The 22199-nt window shown below is 41.0% G+C and overlaps 1 protein-coding gene, 1 long non-coding RNA gene and 1 pseudogene across 4 annotated transcripts in view; 1 reads left to right on the forward strand and 2 right to left on the reverse strand.

Moving 5' to 3' along the window:
• Positions 1 to 942: 942 nt before the first annotated feature.
• agbl1 (AGBL carboxypeptidase 1) overlaps positions 943 to 22199 on the reverse strand; it is a 219300-nt gene continuing 198043 nt past the window's right edge. For 2 of the 3 annotated variants that reach the window (XM_086213833.1, XM_086213832.1), the window contains one exon: positions 2680 to 3971. In XM_086213833.1, coding sequence (XP_086069959.1) covers positions 3779 to 3971 — 193 coding nt within the window. In that variant the 3' untranslated portion in view covers positions 2680 to 3778. Of the gene's footprint in view, positions 1055 to 2679; positions 3972 to 22199 lie in introns of those variants that run through there. The other variant, XM_086213834.1, reaches the window with a different exon arrangement.
• Positions 10238 to 12455, reverse strand: LOC147255822 (uncharacterized). Its single transcript, XR_015117877.1, has 3 exons — positions 12260 to 12455; positions 10837 to 11499; positions 10238 to 10539 (listed from the first exon to the last, which is right to left on the reverse strand). It is a non-coding gene; the product is annotated as an uncharacterized LOC147255822 (long non-coding RNA).
• On the forward strand, positions 17421 to 18289 carry LOC147255823 (uncharacterized; annotated as a pseudogene).

The following is a 22199-nucleotide window of genomic DNA, read 5'->3' on the forward strand; positions in this document are numbered from 1 at the left end:
GTAGCACTCCCTCCTCCCCACCTCCTATCCTATCTCGCCTCACCATTACATATCCCTGCACCACAAAATCTAACCCAGGCTTAAGCCATGTTTCCTGAACACACACCACATCTGGTTGCACCCCTATTCCCTCTAAGTAGACCATGAACTCCTGACCATTTGCTAACAAGCTCCTCGCGTTCACACCATACTCAAGTGTGTCCACCCTTCCCTGCCCCCGATCTATTCCCTTCAACTATCCTGGCCATGACCTTCTCAAAACTTACTTCCTCCATCCCTAACAGGCATCCAGCTTGTCTCACTATGATTTTAATCTTCTCGGTCTTTGAGGAAACCTCCATAGTGGAGGTAATAGCTGCTGCCACGAACGCTACAACCTGCTCACTAGCCACCCACCCCTTCTCCCTACACTGACACCCCAGCCCTCCACTCCTGTTCTCCCGACCCTCCATGCCCGGCTGTTCCCTACCCCCAACCGTCTGCCCTACTACATCTGTCCACCCTCCCAAGCCTCCCCTACCCACTGGCGAACCTTCTTTGCACTGAAGTTTTAGGTGGTGAGGCAGATAATGTCACTTCCTGGGGGCTGGTATTGGCTCTCAGCCAATAGCAGTGCGGCACGCGAACTTCCGGTCAAGCGAGGCACGAGTTTTGGGGGGGTCAGTGGCCAGATTGAGCCCCCTGTTTAAAGGAACACGTGGCCACTCAAATGCAGGCTCCAGAAAGGGGTGTTAGGCCTCACAAGCCAAAAGTCCTTTCTACAGCTGGATTAATTGTCTCATCTCTGAATTAATCTCTTGACCTGGTTGAGTTGGCACAAGTGTTTAAAGTTTGTCGGTATTCAGTGTGTGAGTGTATTAGTCCATCTACCCGGGTAGTGTGATTTGGTTTCTTATCTGTACGATGTGATCGACATAATTTCTCTCCAGATGCACCATGAAGCTGCCGCTGACGTCACACCCTCCAGGTATTTAAGCTGGTGTTCCACTTCACGTTCCTCGGTTCGGGCTCTGGCTCACCATTGATCAATTCAGACATCCAAAATAAAATCAACCTGCATAGAACAACAGTTTCATATCTGTTATTTATCTTTTTACCTATTTTTCTACATATTTCTACATCAACTGTATAGTATTTATTGTCCTTTTAACCAGTAAATTATTTAACATGAAATATTGAAAATGACAATGTACCATATGCTATAAAATTGTTTTTAACAGCCAACACACAAAAATGATTTGTGTATGAATTAATTTCACTGTTTTTTTTTGGTTTTTTTTAGCTTTTCTCCAGCATTGCATACACAATTTAGGAATAAATCGCATTTCAATAATGTTTAAGAAAGTAATCAGATTACTGTCTCTCAACCTTTCCCAAAAATACTATTTAACACATCTTCAACTCACACTTGTACATTGATCAATCTCCGGTTGGTTTTAAACAGGGACTCAGGAGCATGACAATGCTTAACAGATTTTTTTTTTCCTACGAAATGAATGAATACAAGCAGCTGAAATGAGTTTCCTCCGCAGGGTGGCTGGGCTCTCCCTTGGAGATAAGGTGAGAAGCTCAGTCATTCGCAAGGTGCTCAGAGTAGAGCCGCTGCTCCTCCATGTCAGAGAGAAGTCAGTTGAGGTGGTTCAGGCATCTGGTGAGAATGCCTCCTGGACGCCTCCCTCAGGAGGTGTTCCAGGTATGTCTGACCGGGAGGAGGCCCTGAGGCCGACCCAGGACAAGCTGGAGGGATTATATCTCTTGGCTGGCCTGGGAACGCCTCAGGATTCCCCCGGAAGAGCTGGTGGAAGTGGCTGGGGAGAGGATAGTCTGGGCTTCCTTGCTGAGGCTGCTGCCCCCGCGACGGAGGACGAAGACGACGAAATGAGTGAGAAATTTGCCACGGTTGGCAGCTACTAGTATAGCATGCTAAGCGCTGATGACAACTACTACCGGAGTTTTCTCTGAACACAATAAACACGGTGAAATCTGGCAACCTGAAAACCTTCTCTGGTCCCAAATACCCTCTTGGATTAAATACTCAGAACAAAGTGAAGTTTTTAACAACTTTTTAGTCATTAACATTAACTGCTCTCTCTCCTGAACCCAATGGCATCGTTGCAGGAGAGGAAAAGACCGTGCAAGAAAAAAAAAACAAAAAAAACAATAAAGGAACCATAGCGCTAGTCTGTGGTGAATGCACACTGCTGGAGAAGATAAGAATTACAACACGCTCATTCAACGGTGAAGCTCATCATTTTTAAAGTAGGAAAATTTGGGGATTACACTGTGTGTGTAACTAATGGGCATTACAAGTGTTAATTACTGCTAGAGAATCAACAGAACCCATCAAGCTTTATATAATGTGGAATTTAATAACTCTCACACAGCATTTCTCTCTCTTTGCTCTTGCCACACTCCAGAGTATAGCTCAGTCACTTCACAGACTTTTAGCACTCGTTAACACACACAAACACAAACTCAACCAACATAGAACATTTCACAAACACAAACATAGTTAGTCTGAGTAAGATCTGGTCAGTTGTCCTCAGTCAGGGAATGATTCTATACAAGCATTTATTTTGTTTTCATTTTGTGTCCTAATTCTGAGGGATTTTTCCCTCTATATGTTCAGGAGATTTATGGAGTTTGCTATTATTTTCAACTGAATAGTGCACTGGAAGTTGGAATGACTAGCTGATCAGACTAGTCACTTCAAAAAAAGTGACAATGATAATTTCTTTGCAAAGTCATCTAATATTTCCCATTGGGGCTTGTAAATGTGGCATCAGCACTATACACAATAAAAGATTCCTTGGTTCAGAATTTTACTGCTCTGAAATTACACTTCATAGCCACACAGAAGAAGAGGGGATCTTACATGACACTGCAAAAAAAATCTAAAAATCAGGAACAACATATTAACATATCTTTCACACACAAATGCACTGGCCGAGCTACAGTAGAAGTTTTTGTGTTGTGGTTAAAGTACATGCATGGGAGTAGAGGTTGTTGTGCTGCAAGCTAAGTATTTGTACTAAGATTTTTTTTTTCATGGAGTATAACAACAAGTTTGTGCAACAATAAAGGTATTTTTATTCATAAGGTACATTTCTGAGTCTTTAAAATTCCCTGTTGTATCATTTCTGCCCACATCTATTGTCCATACCTAATAACCTCTCTTTATCCTCCAGCTAACACATTAAAGAAGTTAACAACCCTGACACCTAAGATAGTATTCTACTTCCTTAAGACTGAAATAAGTCCACATCCCAGGGTTTGATCTGTAGTCTGAAGATAAAAGGTTACAACTGCCACACACATGATAGAATGGAGTTTAACACCAATACAAGTCTACTTCATTTTTAGTCTCTGACAAAGACAAATACAAGGATAGTGATTTCAAAACATGTTTTCTTAATGTGGCTGCTGACTGGTTATATTTAGGAAAAAATAAGTAAAAAAAATAGCAGTGACACTTTGTTGCCATGGACAAGCACATCAAAATTCAAACAAAAGGAGTCTTTCACTTTTGGTGATGCTAAATGTGAAAGCTATTTCCAACATTTTATGCACCAGCGTAGTTTTCATCTGTCAGTGTTCTCTGACACCAGCATTCACAACCTGTCAACTGTGTTTCATCTGGGAGGAGTTTAGCTTGATGTGGTAGCGCTGTTTAATCTCTGACTGTGAAGTTGAAAGAAACTAAGAGATCTTTTAATCTTCATCTGAATTTCTGCATTAATAGTATTCCTTTAACTCTAGTTGTGTCTGGAGCTGATGCTCACACCACAGACTGAGTTTCTTTTCTCATAGTTGCTTCTGTGCTGTCAGCCACTTGTCTCCCATGTCCATCATCCTCCTCTTTATCCATGTTCTTGTTGACATCTGAATCAAGGTCAGAGCCTTTGAGTACAGGACACTCACTGCAATATTCAATTTCTTCAGCACATGGTGGTTCATCATCTTCAAAACAGCTGTGAAACAAAAGAGAACCATGTTAGTCATGAAGCTTTAAAGAGCCTCTACTTGCTGCCTTGCTGATTTGTTATTAATTTCTTACAAACATTTTCTCACCCAATACTTGCACTGTTGGACACACAGATGCCACAGGCACATCAAACTTGTTCAATGTTGGTGCATTTCTATCTTTATGTAGCACCACAGTCTTGGAGCATTTTTTTGTGCTATTAAAGTTGCACTGTCCAGACAGATGACGGCCCAGCTAATGTACGGTATATGTATGGTAAATTTTAACAAACCCAAAGGAAAGACACAATAAGCTGGTGTACCGAACTGAAAATTACTAAACTGAAGACAGCCTGCATGAGAACATGGAGAGGGCCACAGGAAATGCTCCAGTGCCAAAACAACTGAAAGTATTCTGAACAGAAACTTCACGGAACTCTGGAACACTGAAAAGAAAAAAGAACTGCCAATAATTAATGAGACCCCCTACTCGGGCACAGGATCTTCTGTATGGAGTTCGCATGTTCTCCCTGTTCCTGCGTGGGTTCTCTCCGGGAACTCTGGCTTCCTCCCACTGCCCAAAGACATACAAATGGGGACTACAATAATTGAAAACTCCAAATTGACCATAGGTGTGGCTGTGAGTGTGAATGGTTGTCTGTCTATATGTGTTGGCCCTGCTATGGATTGCCGACCTGTCCAGGGTGTACCCCCGCTCTCGCCTGAAGGCTGCTAGGATAGGATCCGGTCCCCCGATGACCCTTAACAGGATAAGCGGTAGAAAATGGATGGATGGATGGATAATTAATGATTTATGGAAAGATCTTGAAGACATGAAAACAGAGTGGATGCAAAGACGAAGGATATACAAAAAGAAGAATATTAAAGGACTTTTACTAGTGCGAATTTTCATGTTTCAGAAGCAGAAAAAAACACATATGACAAATGCAAGGATCTTGAAAACTGAGATGAAGGAAAAAACATCAGGATTTACTCTGTGTCTGAAAACTTTGAAAGATTTTGTGGAGGAACTGATTGATGAGAAACTGGAAGTAAATTGTGATGTGCTCAACAAAAATGTAGCAAGTGCTATTTCATGAATCAAAGCTACATTATCTGCTAAGCTGTCTGTTAACTGAAAGCAACAACAACACAAAAGGCTTCCAGGAGCGTGAATGGGAGGGAGTGATTAAATTGATGCACCTTTCACTTGTCTCCTGGTGGCTTGCAATCAACACCCACCACACACACACACAGCTATTTAAGGATGTTGTGACAATAATAATAATAATAATAATAATAATAATAATAATAATGATAATAATAATAATAGTAATGTTACGATGACAGCAACCGTAATAGTCAACCATGGTCACAGTGACATTTGCACCATCAATTCAATTAAAAAAAAATCGATCCACAATGCACGGAACAATACAGTCAGAGCATACATAAAAGCAGGATAATTTAAAACATTATTCCACTCACCCAAGCTAGAAACCTTGGAAGCACAACACCCACACTTGGATAAGGAGATCCAAGTGTGAATGGGTTTTAAGTTTCGAAGGGGGGCCCTAACAACCCACATAGACATCAGTTGGATTAATTAAGCACACACACAGAAGATCACACCCATGTAGAGTTAAAAAAAATAAAAGCCTGCAACTCCAAACCAGTGATTTAGAACTGGAGAAAGAGATGAAATGTCTTAAGCGAAACTGAAACTGTCCAGATGACAAGGGCACAACACTTAAGGGATACCGTGACCTGGATGACTGAGAATCTTCACTGACACCCAACTTTAAATCTATGATAATTTTAATCAGCAATTTGAGTGATGAAGTGCTTAGTCACCCTTTCCTTTGACTACTGCATTGCACACTCTTGGCATTCTCTCAATGGGCTTCATGAAGTAGTAACCTGAAATGATTTTCAGATGCAATGCTGAGCACTTGATGGCCCTTTTGCCTTCACTCTGCAGCCCACTCATCCCTACCCATCTGGATTGGGTTTAGGTCAGGTAACTATGTAGACCAGGTCATCTGGCGCAGCACTCCATCACTCTCCTTACTGGTCAAATAGCCCTAACACAGCCTACATTGTGTTTGGGGTCATTGTCCCATTGAAAAATGAATGATGGTCCAATTAAACACAAACTGAATGGGATGGCATGTCACTCCAGGATACTGTGGTAGCCTTGCTAGTTCAGTCTGCCATCAATTTTAAACACAACCACACCTTCTCCTCTATGCTTCACAGTGGGAACCAACCTGACTTCTCCACAACACAACTGATGCTCCCAGTCCCATTAAGGAGGCAAGAAATTCCACAAATGAACTCTGACAAGGTAAGCCTGTGAAGTGAAAAACATTTTGGGTGACTACTTCATGAAGCTCACTGAGAGAAAGCCAAGGGTTTGCAGCACACAGAACAAAGGAAAGGATGGTTAATTTGAGGAATCGAAAAAATAAAATGTATTTAGAGTTATTTAACCATTTTTTTCTGACAAAATTCCATATATCTTGGTTCATAAATTTTATTTCTTCTTCATTTAACAATGTAGAAAGTAGAATTAAATGAAGAAAATAACATTGAATGAGAAGAACTCAAAATTTTGAGTGGAAGTGTGTATTATCCACGCCATTCATTCTTTGAAGTTCACTGGCATTAGCTAAGGAAGTCTCCCCTCTTGTCATCTGTTTGCTCTCTCCTCCAACCGCCGCCTGCATCGCCCCCCCTCCCCTTTTTTATCCCCTACTGTTACACCGGCCCGCACTCCCCTTCCATGAACCAGTCTGCCATCCAGTCCCCCATCAAGCTGGCTTGCTCTCCCTGCCTCCCCTTCCAGAAGTTTCCTTCTTCAACTGTTATTAACATTTCCATGTTTCCAACATTTTGTATTGTAAACTGTTTTCTCCTCTGTAACAACATCTACTGCACGTCTGTCCGTCCTGGGTGAGGGATCCCTCCTCTGTTGCTCACCCTGAGGTTTCTCAGATTTTTCCCTGTTAAGAGGGTTTTCTATGGAGTTTTTCCTCAGTCGATGTGAGGGTCTAAGGGCAGAGGATGTTGTTATGATGCCATGTGAAGCCCTTTGAGACAAACTGTTTGTGAAAACGGGCTATACAAATAAAATTGCCTTGCCTCTTCACAACTCCACTTTGGGCACCAGACTGATGTTCAGCCAATGAAGTCAGATAGTTTTCTTCTATTTTTGTGGTAAAAGATCAAGGCCACTAAGACAGAACCACATAATGGAGCTATACAATACATTGTGTGCCATAATTCTGACTCAGTGTGGTAGGAAGGAAGAAAACTGGTTTCAAAAGAGTTCCACACAACAACCATTTACTTCCAACTGCTGACTCAATTCTGTACGCTTCTCTCAATGTAACTTTTTGAAAGCATCTGCTGTTATGTGAAGTTATTAATGAAGTGTGGAATGATAGTCGTGTTGCATGCCAGAAAACCAACAGTAGGATATTTCGTAATAAACATTCTTATAGTAACATTTTCACGTCTCTGGGATCAGTTTTGTATAACATGGGTCTGAGGTGTATATTCTGTAGTACCTGATACAATATATAATGACCCTATAGACATCCAGTGGTGATGTGCAACACAACCCTCGCACCCTGTACCTTGCAACCATTATAGGTTCTCTCTCTGTAGTATAGCTTCTCAGGACGCTCATTTCCCCTAGATCACCACTCTTGCTGTGGCAGCACGAGACTTCTCCACCTGATATGTAAAGAGGACAAATTCACATGGGGCACACATACTGTGTAGTAGCCTGCCTGATAAGAATGATGTGACATCATCATGTAAATAGGAAGAAATAAAATGATATGAGGAGGATAACAAGAAGGACTCTTCAAATAGTGATGATGAGGAACATGTAGATTATGGCAGTGGTCTGAGAAAATGGGCCTCATCCATGAATCTACTGAGACTGTAAATGAATGTATGTGGAGTAAGTGGTTGTGATGGGTACAGTGATTGGGAATGCATTCAGTAAGCTATGACGGCATAGCTAATGTTAGAAATTGGCATTGCAAAACACCAACAAACTGGAATGCTTATTGGAGTTTATTTGCATTTCTTTGGACTGTGGGAGGAAGCCGGAATACCCAGAGAGAACCCACGCAGGCACAGGGAGAACATGCAAACTCCACACAGAAAGATCCCGTGCCCGCATCAGGACTTGAACCCAGAACCTTCTTGCTGTGAGGCTACAGTGCTAACCACTGCACTACCATGCCGCCAAGATTGAAAACTAGTAGTAAACATTTTGAAGTAAAAGTCAGAAATCTGAACTACAAAGTAATAATTCTGAAATATTCTTTAATTGCTTTTTGTTGTCTCTTTAAAGATGCTGTGTAATATAAGGAATGAAAACAGGTGCTACTCCACTACTGCTCTCATCCTCCTGTTTTCTGTAGCTAAAAGTACACCTACCCCACAAGCAATCAAAGACACCATAATGCAGTGCACACTTTCATCAAAGGTTGTCTCTCTGCACAGACTGTCCCAGAGCTGTAAATTGTGCATTTTGTAATCTTGACAAAATTTGTCAAATTTCTTCTTTTCCTGAAAATGTTTATGACCCTTTATCCATTTCAACACTACTATCCCTTTGTATTATTCAATGTTAATTTTGACAGAAAATTTTGATTCAGTTTTAGTCTCTTGACGAAAATGTAATTTTAGTTTTAGTCACAATATAGTCATGTAAATCATTTTAGTTTTAGTATAGTTTCAGTCAACTAAAACTCATAAAATTTTAGTCGACGAAATCTAAAATAATTTTAGTTGACTAAAATACGGCGACCAGTGTTTTTTTTTGTTAAAGATTATATAAAACCAAATGTTTTTATGGCATTGTAATGTTTAAATGTGTAGTGCACAAAGATTTCAACAATTCATTCCACTTGAATTAACGAATAAGGCATTGTTGCTAACAGGGAATATCCTGTGAAAGTAGTGGTGCATCATCAAAGCAGCACAAAAACGAGAGATACATCAAGGCAAATACCTTTATTATATCAACTGTTAAGATTCGAAATCTCAAAAGTGCAACAGAAATTCCAGTCAGGCCCTCACTGAGGATTCACAATTTAAGTGCTTTCTATTTTCATTACACACCCGTTTTAGGTTTTAAGCTGACATTTTAGCTGAGGTTTCAATCAGGGATTTCAATCAACTACAGTCTTTACTGCATCACAGCACCTGCTAAATGGAAAATATTAAGTCTAAACTTAGTTAAATAGTCTAAACCTTAACTTCCAAATCAAAACATTAAGTGCAACTATTGTATTCCAGTGCCTGCAAAAATGAAAACAATAGCTCAACTCAAAGGGAAATAGTGTAAACCTAAAATTCCAGCCATGAAATTATAACGTTTACTGCCCTTTCAGTGAAAATAAAAAAAGTCAAAATAGACAAGACATGCACATGAGCACTTCCCCAACGATACAATACTGGACCCAAGATTTATTTTTTTACGATTCATTTTCAGGAAAGCACTGCGTGCCAATGTAACCCTAGCTTGATTGCGCTTTCCTCTGGTGAGATCACCTGTGACACTGAACACTCTTTCAGCAAAAGCTTGAGAAGCTGGCATAGCTAACAAGTCTAATGCAAAAGGCTTTAGGTCGGGGTAGATGGCGTCACATTTCCCCAGCCAAAAGTCAGTTCTCGTGTTTACCGTGATTGGTTTGGAAAGTTCTTCCTTATCTTCTTATTCTTCTGGAAAGCTGCTGCCTCATGTTTGTGGAGGTCCTCTCTTTGGGCTGTCTGCAGTATTTTGAAAGGAACCTGAAGACTGGCTGTGCTTTTGGTTCCTCCACAGGGCCCTGTTCACCAACTTCAGGCGCATCTCCATTTTTTGGTTGTGAATCAGTGGATTGCATGATGTAATCATCGGCAGCTTTCAGGAGATCCTGAATATTGTCCTCTGCAACACTGACAAGGGTTTCGCACACTGTGGGATTCACAAAACATGCAGCTGCCACAATTGGTGCAAACTTCTCATCCATTGGGTCCAATACCCATGTGAAGCGCAGCTGGATCCCTGCCCCTATCTTGTGTGCAAGACCAGCAAGGTCTCAGTGGCTTGTTGCCTCCTCAAAGCTGGAGAGGTGGTTCAGCAAATCAAAGAGGGCAGGCACCATCAGAGAGAGCGACATTGTGTCACTCTGTAGTGTTTGAGTGTGCTCTGCAAATGGCAGCAGTAGCTCACGCAAAGAGTTAAGCTTTTGCCACTCACTTGGGAGCAAATTGTCCCATGCCATTTCATTCACAACTTGGCAGATTGCATCTTTCACTGTGAAGAGTTGAGCGATCATGCTGAATGTGCTTGATCACTGTGTCGGGCAGTCATTCACAAGGATAAGGCCACATTTGTCCAAAATCTTCTGTGTTGCAACAAAGGATTTGCGGAAGAGGTTGACAACTGACCTGGTTTTCACAAGGACCCTCTGGACCCTTGCTTACCTCTGCATCATGTGGACGACAAGCTGTAAGGTGTGCACCACACATGGTATCCGGTCCATTTCCATGTCGACATGATGGTATCTAACAAGGGGAGAGACAGAAAAAAAACATTTTGTGTGTGTTTATTTATCCCAGTTATCAGCATGACAAATGATTTCAAAGTTCATTTTTATTTCAAGCTTAGTCTTTTTTGCTTGTTTGTGGGTTTCTACTTTTTCTTGTTTATCTCTGGCTTGTTTACTCATGCTTACATTGTTACTTCTGTATTTGGACTGACAATTTGTTGATTTGATGTTTGTCTAGTACTGATATTAATAAGCTAATCATTCATTTTTGCAACTATTCAATGTAATGTTAAATTAATTAAAAATGGTTTACCTCAGGTCATCACATTCAGGTTCGAAGTCATTTTTGATCGTGGGGTCATCAGAATCTTCAGACATGCTGTCCTCTCTTTCTGCTGTTGAGGGTTTGAATGCTGCCTACTTCCATTGTCCGTAATCACAGTCATGATCTTATTCTTTGGTATTCCCCAGTCTTCCATACATGCATCCACATAAGCTTTAATTGATTGAGCAGTATGGGGGTGTGCTACCTGCTCAATGGCCAACAGGATGTGCTGGGGTTTGCTTTTTTTCCACACAGTAGTAACATGCACTTATGGCCAGGAATGAAGCAGTCAGTCCTTTTTTTTGTCCACAAGTCAATGCCAATTTACACTTTTCGGGCAGTGGCCAATGATTTCCAGAACTTTTGTATTTCAGCTTCATAGTAATTGTTGATCAGATTACCAATTTTTGTTTTTTGGGGAACTGTCAGTTTTCTGTCTGCTGCCTCCATCATTGAACAAAGTTTTCGTCTTCAATTGTAGTAAGAGGAAGCCAATCGACCAATCCATCTAGTGATAGCCTCCTCTTTCACCTGTTGTTCTTTGGCGTCACTTTTGTATTTGGAGCAGCCCACAAACGAAGCAGAAATGCTCTGCTGAGTTGGTGTCTTTGCTCTGTGGTTTTCAACATTGTCTCTGGAGGTCTTCTTTAACTGTAGTGTAAAATAAGAGGGGGGAATTACAACAGACAATAAAACTCAATCATCATTGCTTTCACAAGCAATGACGACGTTGTACTACTTGTAAAACATTTCACTGTAGAGATACATTAATATTGATAAAACAAGTTCGCCCATATCCCCGCCCACGCAGGCAACATTGGTCTGCCACATTAATATGAAAGCTCGAAACTCACGTCATGTTTGACAGACAAGCTCGAAAAAAAATCCTGACGTCGCAAGCGGCATGTTACGGCTCAGGTCGAGGCGGGGAGAAGTTTGCAATTTCACGCAGCATTTGCAAAAAAGCCTGTTCCCCGAGGCATGCATCTTTTCGCAGTGCTGACAACTACAGCAGGTCACTGTGGCTAGCGGCTGCAGTCTTAGTTTCAGGACTTAACACAAACTTAAAACTTAGACTTAAAACAAACAAAAAAACTACAGTGTTGTCGTGGCATTGTAGCTGCTACATTTGGAACAGACACAAGTTACGAAACATGTTGTTTTGCATACAGCTAGCTACATGGCTAACGTGCTGAGCTAGCTCCTCAACCTAATTAGATGATACGACAGCTAACCAGTTGATATGCCTTTATACTTCAAATAAATCTTTTAGAATCCGTTTAATTTTCCCTTGATATACCAAAGGTGGCAAGAGCAGCAACTTTGAGAAACTTAACACTGGATAATCATTACATGCGTGCATTACATTCTAACATTACATTCTAACATACATTTTGGTGCTACGGCTTACCTTTGCAGTAAGTTTCAGGATGGCTGGTCTGCATGTGTTGTTTCAGATTTGTTGTGTTTTTGCCGGTGATGCTTGCTCCACATGGGTTACACAGGGTTTTGTTCTCAGAACGGTGGAACGTGAAATGAGTCCATATGTCCTCTCTTCTTTTTCGCCCCACCATGACATAAACTGCCATTAAAGGACTTTCGTTGAGTAGGTTTCCAAGCAGAGTGTCCGTAGACTGTAGAAGAAGGTGGAGGCCAGAGCCATAGAGAAAACGAACTCTGGTGGATGAGCACTGCGCACATGATTGCGCAGGTTTCGAATGTGTGGGTTTGATCTGATTGGTTTCTTTTCCCTGTCAGCAACAAAACTAGTTAGGGCCTGAGCCAGAAGGTACTTCTGGCGAAGGTACTTCTGGCGAAGACCCTATTATGTTTGCTCGGCAGAGCAACACATTAGCAGCACTAAGAAACACTAAAAACACACACTAAACAGTGTCCCAGCCCCCCCCAACACCCATGAGGCAACTGGGCCAGACGGTCCGGAGCCAGTTTTCATATACACACCCATTCAAAACCTGGTATTATACTGTTCTTGCTGTCAATGAGTGCGCGCTATATGCGCATAATGCGCATTATCTAATTTGACCCCCTGAACATGCATGAAATTCGCTGAAATTCGGCACAATTGACCGGTCTGGCTAAACATTCACGAATCAAAAATCAAAACACCACAAAAGTCTAAAGCGCCACCTAGGGAGCCACACAAAAAAAAGATAATTTTTTATAATTTAGAGCGCTATAACTCCTCACACGAAAGTCACACAAACATGGGACCAACACCGTTGCACTCGTCTCATCAAGACCAACAATTCATACACTCTGACCCCTGACCTATCTACAACAGAATGTCCACAAATTGGACAAAACTGTGAAAATCTGGACTTTTTTTACTCCCCGAACAAAATCTATCTCCTCCTAAACCATAAATGCCATGGCTTCCAAACTTTCACACATTACTCTCCCAACTGTGCTCTTCAAAAATCTTTACAGGTTAATATACTACGCGCTCGGTTCCCATTTTATAAGCCGTCAAAGTGGGGGAGACACGTTTCACGCTTACAATGGAAGTCTATGGGGAGAGCGTGTCCTCTCAGGGTACATACTGTCAAACAAATGCTTCTCACGTCTACACCATACATCCCACAGCTTTTAAAAACACACCACTGTATTCCTGACAAAAATCCCTACAAAAATGTGGTATTATGTGTGACTTTTGACCAACGTATGCCGAGTTATTCAGCTTTTACACACTACAATTTTCTTCATCCTCCACTCTCTCCACTCTAGCACAGATCAAAGAAAGTGCAGCGGGGGAGGGGTTCTTAAAGGGCCAGCTGGCAGCTCTGCTCTCACTCTCTGCAGCACACTGAGCCTCTGCTCTCCACTCTGACACAGATGGCAGAGAGCGAGCAGAGAAGGGAGGGGCTCTTAAAGGGCCAGCTTTCAACTCTGCACACTGAGGCTCGAATCTCCCAAAGTACAAGGCCTAGGGATTTGCCAATTACACCGTTGGATTCGGGTCGGTGTCAAGGACGCGGCCGTAGGCCACGCGGGGGCTCAGGCCCTAACAATGCTTCTTGCAGCTTTAATTCAGATTGTGTTTCGTCTCTTGCGAGTATTTTATTCACATTAACAAAATACTTCCCATTGGTTTTCATCTCTTGCGTGTATTTTACTCACATTTTTATTCATCAATGAAAATGTGAATAACTTTCGTCATAGTTTTAGTCCAAAAGCATGCTCTATTTTTCGTCATCATCTAGTTTTCGGCAGGGAAAACTAGGTCGTTGACGAAAATTACGACGGAAGTTTTTCGTCAACGAAATTAACACTGGTATCATTGTCGATAAAATACAAGTTTGGGCTGCGATGTTAGGCACGACTGAATCTATGTGAATTAGTTACTGACATGACACAAGGGAAATGTATGAAGTGTTTATCTGCAATCAGAAACTGTTACGGTATTTCAAAATTAAATTGTCTCTGAATCAACATGATGCACACATCAATTTTGTAAGACATTTTTTAATTTACTTTTCCATCCATCCATTTTCTACCGCTTATTCTGTTAAGGGTCGGGGGGGGGCTATCCAGCAGCCTTTGGGCGTGAGGCGGGGTACACCCTGGTCAGGTCACCAGTCCATCACAAGGCCAACATGTTTAGACAGACAACCATTCACACTTACAGCCACGCCTATGGTCAATTTAAAGTATCCAATTAGCCTAGTCCTTATTTGCATGTCTTTGGATGGTGGGAAGAAGCCGGAGTACCAGGAGAAAACTCACGCAGGCACGGGGAGAACATGCAAACTCCACACAGAAAGATCCCGTGCCCGAGCCGGGACTTGCTGTGAGGAAACAGTACTAACCACTGTACCACCGTGCCGCCCACAAAAATGTATGACCATAAATAATTTAGACATTATAAAAAATGATGTGCCACACACAGCAGCTTTGGAAGACTAACTGGTTTCCCTGCCGCACAGCACCATGCTGCCAATCAGAGGTGGGAGTAAGTCACACATGCAAGTCCTAAGCCTTAACTCTCAAATCTCAGGCAAGTCTCAAGTCATTTTTGTGAGTGTTGAGTCAAGTCGAGTCGAGTCATAGCTTTCTTAAAGTGAGACACATGTCAAGTCACAAAATTATAATAAGCTGGAAGACAACCGTCTTAAAGTGATGAATTTTTATTTAAAAGAATTTCAATTCGTCGCAAAAAACATTGCATTAAATAATGAACTTGAACAAGTATGACTTCTGTGTCCATTACTCCATCAAAGAAACCTCAGACAGAGAAACAGAAACAGTGTAATTAGGCCTTGTATTTGTGAATGTGTATGTGTGTGAAAGAATGAGTGCGAAGTCTGTTTGTGTGATACAGAGAGAGTGCAGTGACTGTGCATGCGAACAAATATTTCACTATGTTACAAAAAAAAACATGGCATGAAAAAGTGAACTTGAACAAGTATGACTTGTATGTCCATTACTACTTCAGAGAGGTCTCCCCCCAGTTTACTATAACATTCGTGACACCATCCGTTGTGTTGGGTCAGGTTCGGGGCTCTCCTTAGTGCTTCTTGCTTTGCGCGAGCTCGTAGAGTGGCTGGCTATTTTTGGAACTCATCATATCACGAACACTATACTATTGACCTCCCGTGAGCCTTGCATCTCCATCCTGACTGCGGAGAGAAGCCACCTTGTGCCTGAGAAGGGTATCGCGTTGAGCCATCCAGCAGCCTGACACCAGACGGTAGCGAACCAACGCGCTTCCCTTCTCCATCCAGCGAATCCCAGCGGGAGCCATGGTCATTGAGGCGGAGGCTTTGAAGGCCGTATTCCCACCAGTTTGTTGGAGAGGTACTGTATATCGGCAGGAGCAATCCAGCTGAGAACTTAAGTCGGTTCCGTTGGTTTTCGTGCTGTCAAAATAACAAAGATCAGTGCTGCATCTGTTCTGGCCTCGGTCTCTCCCTCTCTCACTGCCAATTCCACCTGACTCCTTAAAGTCAGCTCAACGTCTATTCAGTAGTTTTTCTTTTATTTGTAGGTCACTATCGTTCATACCGCACACCTTTTTAATTGCTACCTTTGCTATCCACTTGAGTCTCAGATAAATCTTATGATTCATGTCCGATCCTCCACATGTGCCTTAATTGCTTTGCTTGAACTATTATTCTCTTTTACGTGTATTCTTTTTGTATTAAAATCTACATATAAAAATTCTAAGAAGTGTCCCAACTTGTATTTATATTTGTATGCAAGCCACTGATTCGCAAAGAACTCATTGATAAGCTTTGATCTGAGACTGATAGTTTCTCGTTGGACAAAACTAAATTACAATGAGTGGTGCCCCGATTAACAACTGTGTTAACATCCTAAAGACACATCATCATCATCCTCAGCTCATCAAGTCACTACACAAGTCTCAAGTCATGAGTAGCAAAGTCAAGTCTTTTATCACTGTTTGTCAAGCAAGTCACAAGTCCTCAGTCTGGCAACTTAAGTCTGACTCGAGTCAAATAACTCGACTCGAGTCCCCTTTGTCTGCTGTGTAAAAGATCTATATTGGACATATCTGTACTCCTAGTTTTCATACCAAGCCTTCCTTGCCATGCCAAACACAATGATGTCCTCTGTCTATATTTCCTGTGAATGCACAGAATTCCCTGGTCATAACACTAACTCTCCAGGTATGAGGGCATTTCCCAGTAGTTCCCACAAACAAAGCATGACAGACCATGGACTCCTGCAGCTGGCAGAGGACCCCCATGGCCCCAATTCGTAATTATGCCATCAAAAACTAGGCTAGGCTGAAGGTCAAAAAGTACTACATATTACAAGAAGGGCATCCTCTTGCTTGCAGTATTGTGTACTTTGTCACTTTGTCACCTCTGAACATCCACTGAGCAAGCAAGGATATGAGAGGAAAGGGGTGGAAAGGGGAGGTGTGGCTTTCACGCAAATTTTTTTTTGATGTGGATGGTGTCCACAACTACAACATCTAATGGTGCGGTGTCTTTATATGATGCTTCTAAAAATCTTAAAAAAGAAAAAACTGGCAACCAATTTAGAGCACATCAGCATTCTTATTGTAGATGAAGAACCTGGAGAAAAATCAGAGCAGACATCCCCCGGCCTTGTAATGCATGTGGTTGTGTGTGTACAGGCTCAAGTGTTTGTTTGTTTGTTAAAGTTGTTTGTTAATGTTTTGTAGGATGAAGTCAAAGTGAGAAAGTTTTAAATTTTTTTTAAGTTTAATACACTTTTTAATTGAAGACATGGGTAGGTCAATTTATAACACAGTCCCTCTTTTTATTTTTTTTCAATTTTATCTAGAAACATGTATTTATTCAGGACAGTTAGTGATACAAAGTTCAATTTGTCTGACAATGACTCTGAACCAGCAGTCAGCTGCTCTACATTATAAAAATATGTCCGACAGCATGAAGTGCTGAGCCTTACTCCATGCCTTAAACTCCCTAATATGCCACTTTCCATCGTTTGATCAGAGATCAATTCATACTGTCAAACTGGATCCGCCTGTTTCACCTGTTCATCAAACGGTTGAGGATTTAGAAGCCTACATTGACAATCTTTACGCAACAATCGTTATAATGCCAGCCGACAACAAACGTGACGCCAAACGTGAGCGGCGGGAGCTGAGATCCAGTGGCAGCGATATTGAGGAGACTCCGAGTTACATCCGTGTTTCTCTTGAATCTATTAAACTGCAACTTCAGAAACCTGATCTTCTCAACCAGCTGAGAAGTGATGTCACTGAGCTAAAAGCTTCTGTCGAATTCAACAACGCGGTCATTGAAACTCTCAAGGGTGAAAATGCCTCACTCAGGATTGAAGTCAACAAACTCAGAAGCTTAACAGAAGAACTGCAAAAGGATAAACATGACATGGCTAAAGACATTCTGGATCTCCAGTGCCGTAGCATGAGGGACAATGTCAAAAAAGTGCACAATCTCGCTGAGGTGAAAAATGAGACTTACCAGAAATCTGAGGAACTCCTAAAGTTATTTATTCTAAATAATCTAAAGATGGAGCTGGGTGATGCCAACGCGATCCATTTCTCTAGAGTCCATCGTCTGGGGAAAGCCAGAAGCGATCGGCAGAAGCCCCATCCCATCGTGGCGAACGTCATCGACTCCAAGATGAAATCCAGCATCATGTCCAAGGGAAAGGAGCTCAAAGGCACCTTCTATTCTGTGGGTGATCAATTTCCAGCAGAGATCATGAGAAGACGGCATTTGCTCTATAGATCATGGCGGATGCACGGAAAAGTAAGAGGAATGCACGTCTGCTCTTTGATAAACTTTATATCGATGACAATCTGTATAGGAATCGTCGTATTACGTACTGGTTGAGTAGCGGTGATGAACTGGTATTTCATGATGCTCAAGAGGATTTACCGTGTACGAGCAGCCAGTCTGCTCCAGTCATTGGTAACACTGTAAACATTGGCGCGCCTTGATGACGTCAATCAGCATGCTATCGTTGTCATTTGTTGTTGTTGCACAAGACTGCGGTTGTGTTATGCTGAGCTCCCAAAAGTTTTGAGTACCAACAGTTGTAGCAACAAACAAGAGAACCACAACGACCTAAGGGCCTGGTATTGAAGAGAAAACTTCGGTGAGAACACCAGTTCAACAAAGAACTGATATTGACGGAGTTTTCATAGACTTTGATAGTCACTTGCAGCTTTGGCCGACTAGCTGATAGCTTCTTGCTAGCCTCCCGTTGCCGCGGATTAAGCATGCAGAAACGAGACAGGGACAGGAGAGGAAATCTGCTAATGGAGTTCGAAGATGATCACATGCTTACCCTATGCTCACCTCTGCCTGAATCCCCTGTGCCAAGCCCACTTCCCAAGAAACCCTGTTCGAGCAAACAACAGGAAGATGTATCTAATGCAGACATACTGAAAGCTATACAGGAGCTGACCAATAGATTTTCTGCACTCGAAAAGAAAATAAATAAGAATACAACAGACATTGTGACTGTCAAGGAAAAGGCTGAAGGGATGGATTCCCAGATGAAGACAACAAATGAAAAAGTGCATGCTGTTGAAGAGAGATGAAGATCGAAGAAGCCGAATGTTACAGTCGGCGCTGGAACTTAAAGGTATTCAACCTCCCTGAAACCATTAACGAGACAGCAGAAGACACTAGAAAGCAGGTCTTCAACATCCTCGCTCGAATCGCTCCTGTTGAAAAAGACAAAATGGGTTTCCTCATCGACACCGTCCACCGGACTGGCCGCTCCCGTGAGAATGGGAGCGCTCGTCCAGTGATAATCCAGTTCACCATGCGCACCTTCAGACAGAAAATCTGGAGAGAGTCGCTGACCGCACCGGTGATGAAGGAGAAGAAGCTCCGAATCGCGGAGGATTAGACATACTGGGAGAGACAATGTTGAAAAAACTTTGGCCACTTGTTGACAAAGCCCGCAAGGAGGGGAAAAAAACATCCTGGTGCGGTCCTAATGTGATCATCCATGGAAGAAAAGTGATGGCAGACACTATCAAAGACACGGTTTGAACATCACTTGACTCAGCCGACCTAATGTTCCCCTTTCCCAAGGACGATCTGATGTTAACTGGTTGATGTTAGTAATAACCAGATCAGTTCAAAAGTTATATTTTTACTCAACACTGGGTCTACTTGAAATTGAGATTGTGTTGTGGTACTGGTACTCAAAACCTTAAGAGGTTTTACTTCTCTATTTCCAGAGTTATCTGTATATTAAGCCTATTTTAATTTAAAGCTTTACTTTATTTTATTTTAGTTCTTCAGACAGGTGCTCTTCTTTTTTTCTACATATTTTTAGTCACTTATTTAGATGACTGACTTTAAGTTCAATTCATTGAAAATTATCTCCCTTAATGTTAGAGAAATTCGAGATCACATTAAAAGGAAAGCAATATTCCTCTTTATTAGAAGAACTGAGGCCAACATTACTTTCTTACAAGAAACTCATTCTGGTGACACAGACAGCAAATTTTGGAAAAATCAATGGGGGGATTACGCACAATTTTTGCATGGTTCTCATCATTCTGCAGGGGTTGCTCTTTTATTTAATAAGTTTACAGGAGATATCCCAGAAAATTTTAGTTCTGATGATGGCAGGTGGATTATAGTTGTTGTTAAACTGGACAACTCTCTTTTCTTAATATGTAATGTATATGGCCACAATAGTACAACCCAAGCAAAAACTATGTCAACTCAGCTTTATTCCCAGATTAAAAATTTACAGGAGAATATAAAAATGCATATTTAATAATAGGTGGAGATTTAAATGATGCTCCCAATGATTCAATTGATAGAATCCCAGAAAGACTCTCTCAAAACTCACAATTTAAAGCCACAAGTTATTTGTGAGAAATTAACAGTAACAGATGCCTGGCGCTTTTTTAACCCAAGTCTCAAACAATTCACATGGAGTAATGCAAGATGTACTCATCAATCTAGGATTGATTTATGGTTAACTTCTACTGATTGCCTGCAACACATTTCTGAAGTTTCACATTGTTATGCGCCTCTATCCGATCATAAGATGATTTTGCTACACTTAACTGGCTCCAAAGAAAATAATAATGAACTACAAGGACACTGGAAACTAAATTGCAAATTGCTTAAAGACAAAATATTTCAAGATTCAGTCAAACTAATAGCACAAGACATTTTTTGGAAAAAATAATTAAATCATTCTCAAAGATGGGAATTTTTAAAATTTAAGGTCAGGGAAATTGCCACCAAAAATGCAAAATCATAAAAAAAATCCAGTTATGCTAAGGAAAAGGAAATTATGGAAAGTTTAAAAAAAATTTGAATAGAGATGATCTTTCAGAAGAGGAGAAATTGCAATTAAAGAAACTCCAGATTGAAGTGGATGAATTATTCACCGATGCTGCTGAAGGACCCTTTGTACGCTCCAGGGCGAACTGCATAGAAAATGGAGAAAAGAATACCAGCTATTTTTTTGCATTAGAAAAATGTAACCGCAAAAAAAAAAAATTTCAGCACTGTTTATCAACAATCGCGTCAGCACTAATCCCAAAAAAATAGCAAATCATATAGCACTCTTATGAGAATTATATAAATCGAAATTTGAACCAATATACTGTGACGAACTCTTCAACGACATCAAAGACCATATCCCTGCCGTTTCAGAACAATTCAAAACTAACTGTGATAAACCCATTTCAAAATATGAACTCCAGGAAGCCTTGAAACATATGAATACTGGAAAATCTCCTGGGATTGATGGTTTGCCCACTGAATTTTACTCATGCTTTTGGAATATTATTGAAGGCCCACTTATGGAATTATGAAAAGAATGTATAGACAAGAAATAAATGTCAATAACAATGAAAATTGGAGACCAATCACCCTTCTAAATGTAGATTATAAATTGTTTGCTTTAATGTTTGCTGGACGTTTAAAAAAAAATCTGAACGAAATAATCAATGTATTTCTCGACTTTTACAAAGCGTTTGACACAGTGGAACACCCATTTATGTACAAAGCTTTAGAAGTGTTTGGATTTGGGGTTAATTTTATTTCAGTGGTTAAAATGTTACACAAAGATATCTGTAGTAATTTAATGCTCTATCCTTGTACCTCAAAAGATTTCCGGTTAATCGATCTGTGCAACAAGGTTGTCCAGTTTCTCCATTTTTGTACATAATTGTGACAGAATTACTATTTTTGTTTGTCCTGAACAGCCCCAATATAAATGGTCTATCCATTTTCCAGAAGGAAATTCAAATTACACAACTGGCAGATGATACATGTTTATTTTTGGAAAATAAACACCAAGTTGAACCATCTATACAATTGATTAGGAAGTTTTCAAAGGCCTCAGGGTTGCATATTAATATAGGGAAATGTGAAATCTTAAGCGTCAAGGAGACTGATGATGAGTGCATCTGTAATATTCCAGTGAAAAAAATCGAATACTTGGGTATTGATGTTACTAAAAATATGCTAAGCAGACAGCAACTTAATTTTCTCCCTAGACTCAAAAAAACAAAGAATATTATGGATATGTGGCTTCAGCGTGACCTATCTATTTTCGGTCGTATTCTCTTAACCAAAGCAGAAGGTATTTGTCATACATAAATCATACTCATAAATATTACTAACTCATCTTCTTCTCCGGAGCCTTCGGGCTCCTCTTATCCCAGATCCTGGGTGCTGCTGGAGGAGGCTGCAGACCTGAAGAGGCTTCAAGGTGAAGAAGCCACTCCTGATCTCAAAGCCTGTAGTAGCCCTGGTTTGGATGTTATTGAAAGTAAATTTCTTAAACTTGCTCCACATGTATTTATGTATCCTCTCAGTGATCTTTTTAATCTCTCCTTATCAACCCATGAAATTCCAGCC

This window comes from Aulostomus chinensis, chromosome 9 (assembly GCF_037954235.1).
Source record: "Aulostomus chinensis isolate RoL2024-O1b breed Wild chromosome 9, RoL_Achi_v1.0, whole genome shotgun sequence".
NCBI classification, from domain to species: Eukaryota; Metazoa; Chordata; class Actinopteri; order Syngnathiformes; family Aulostomidae; genus Aulostomus; species Aulostomus chinensis.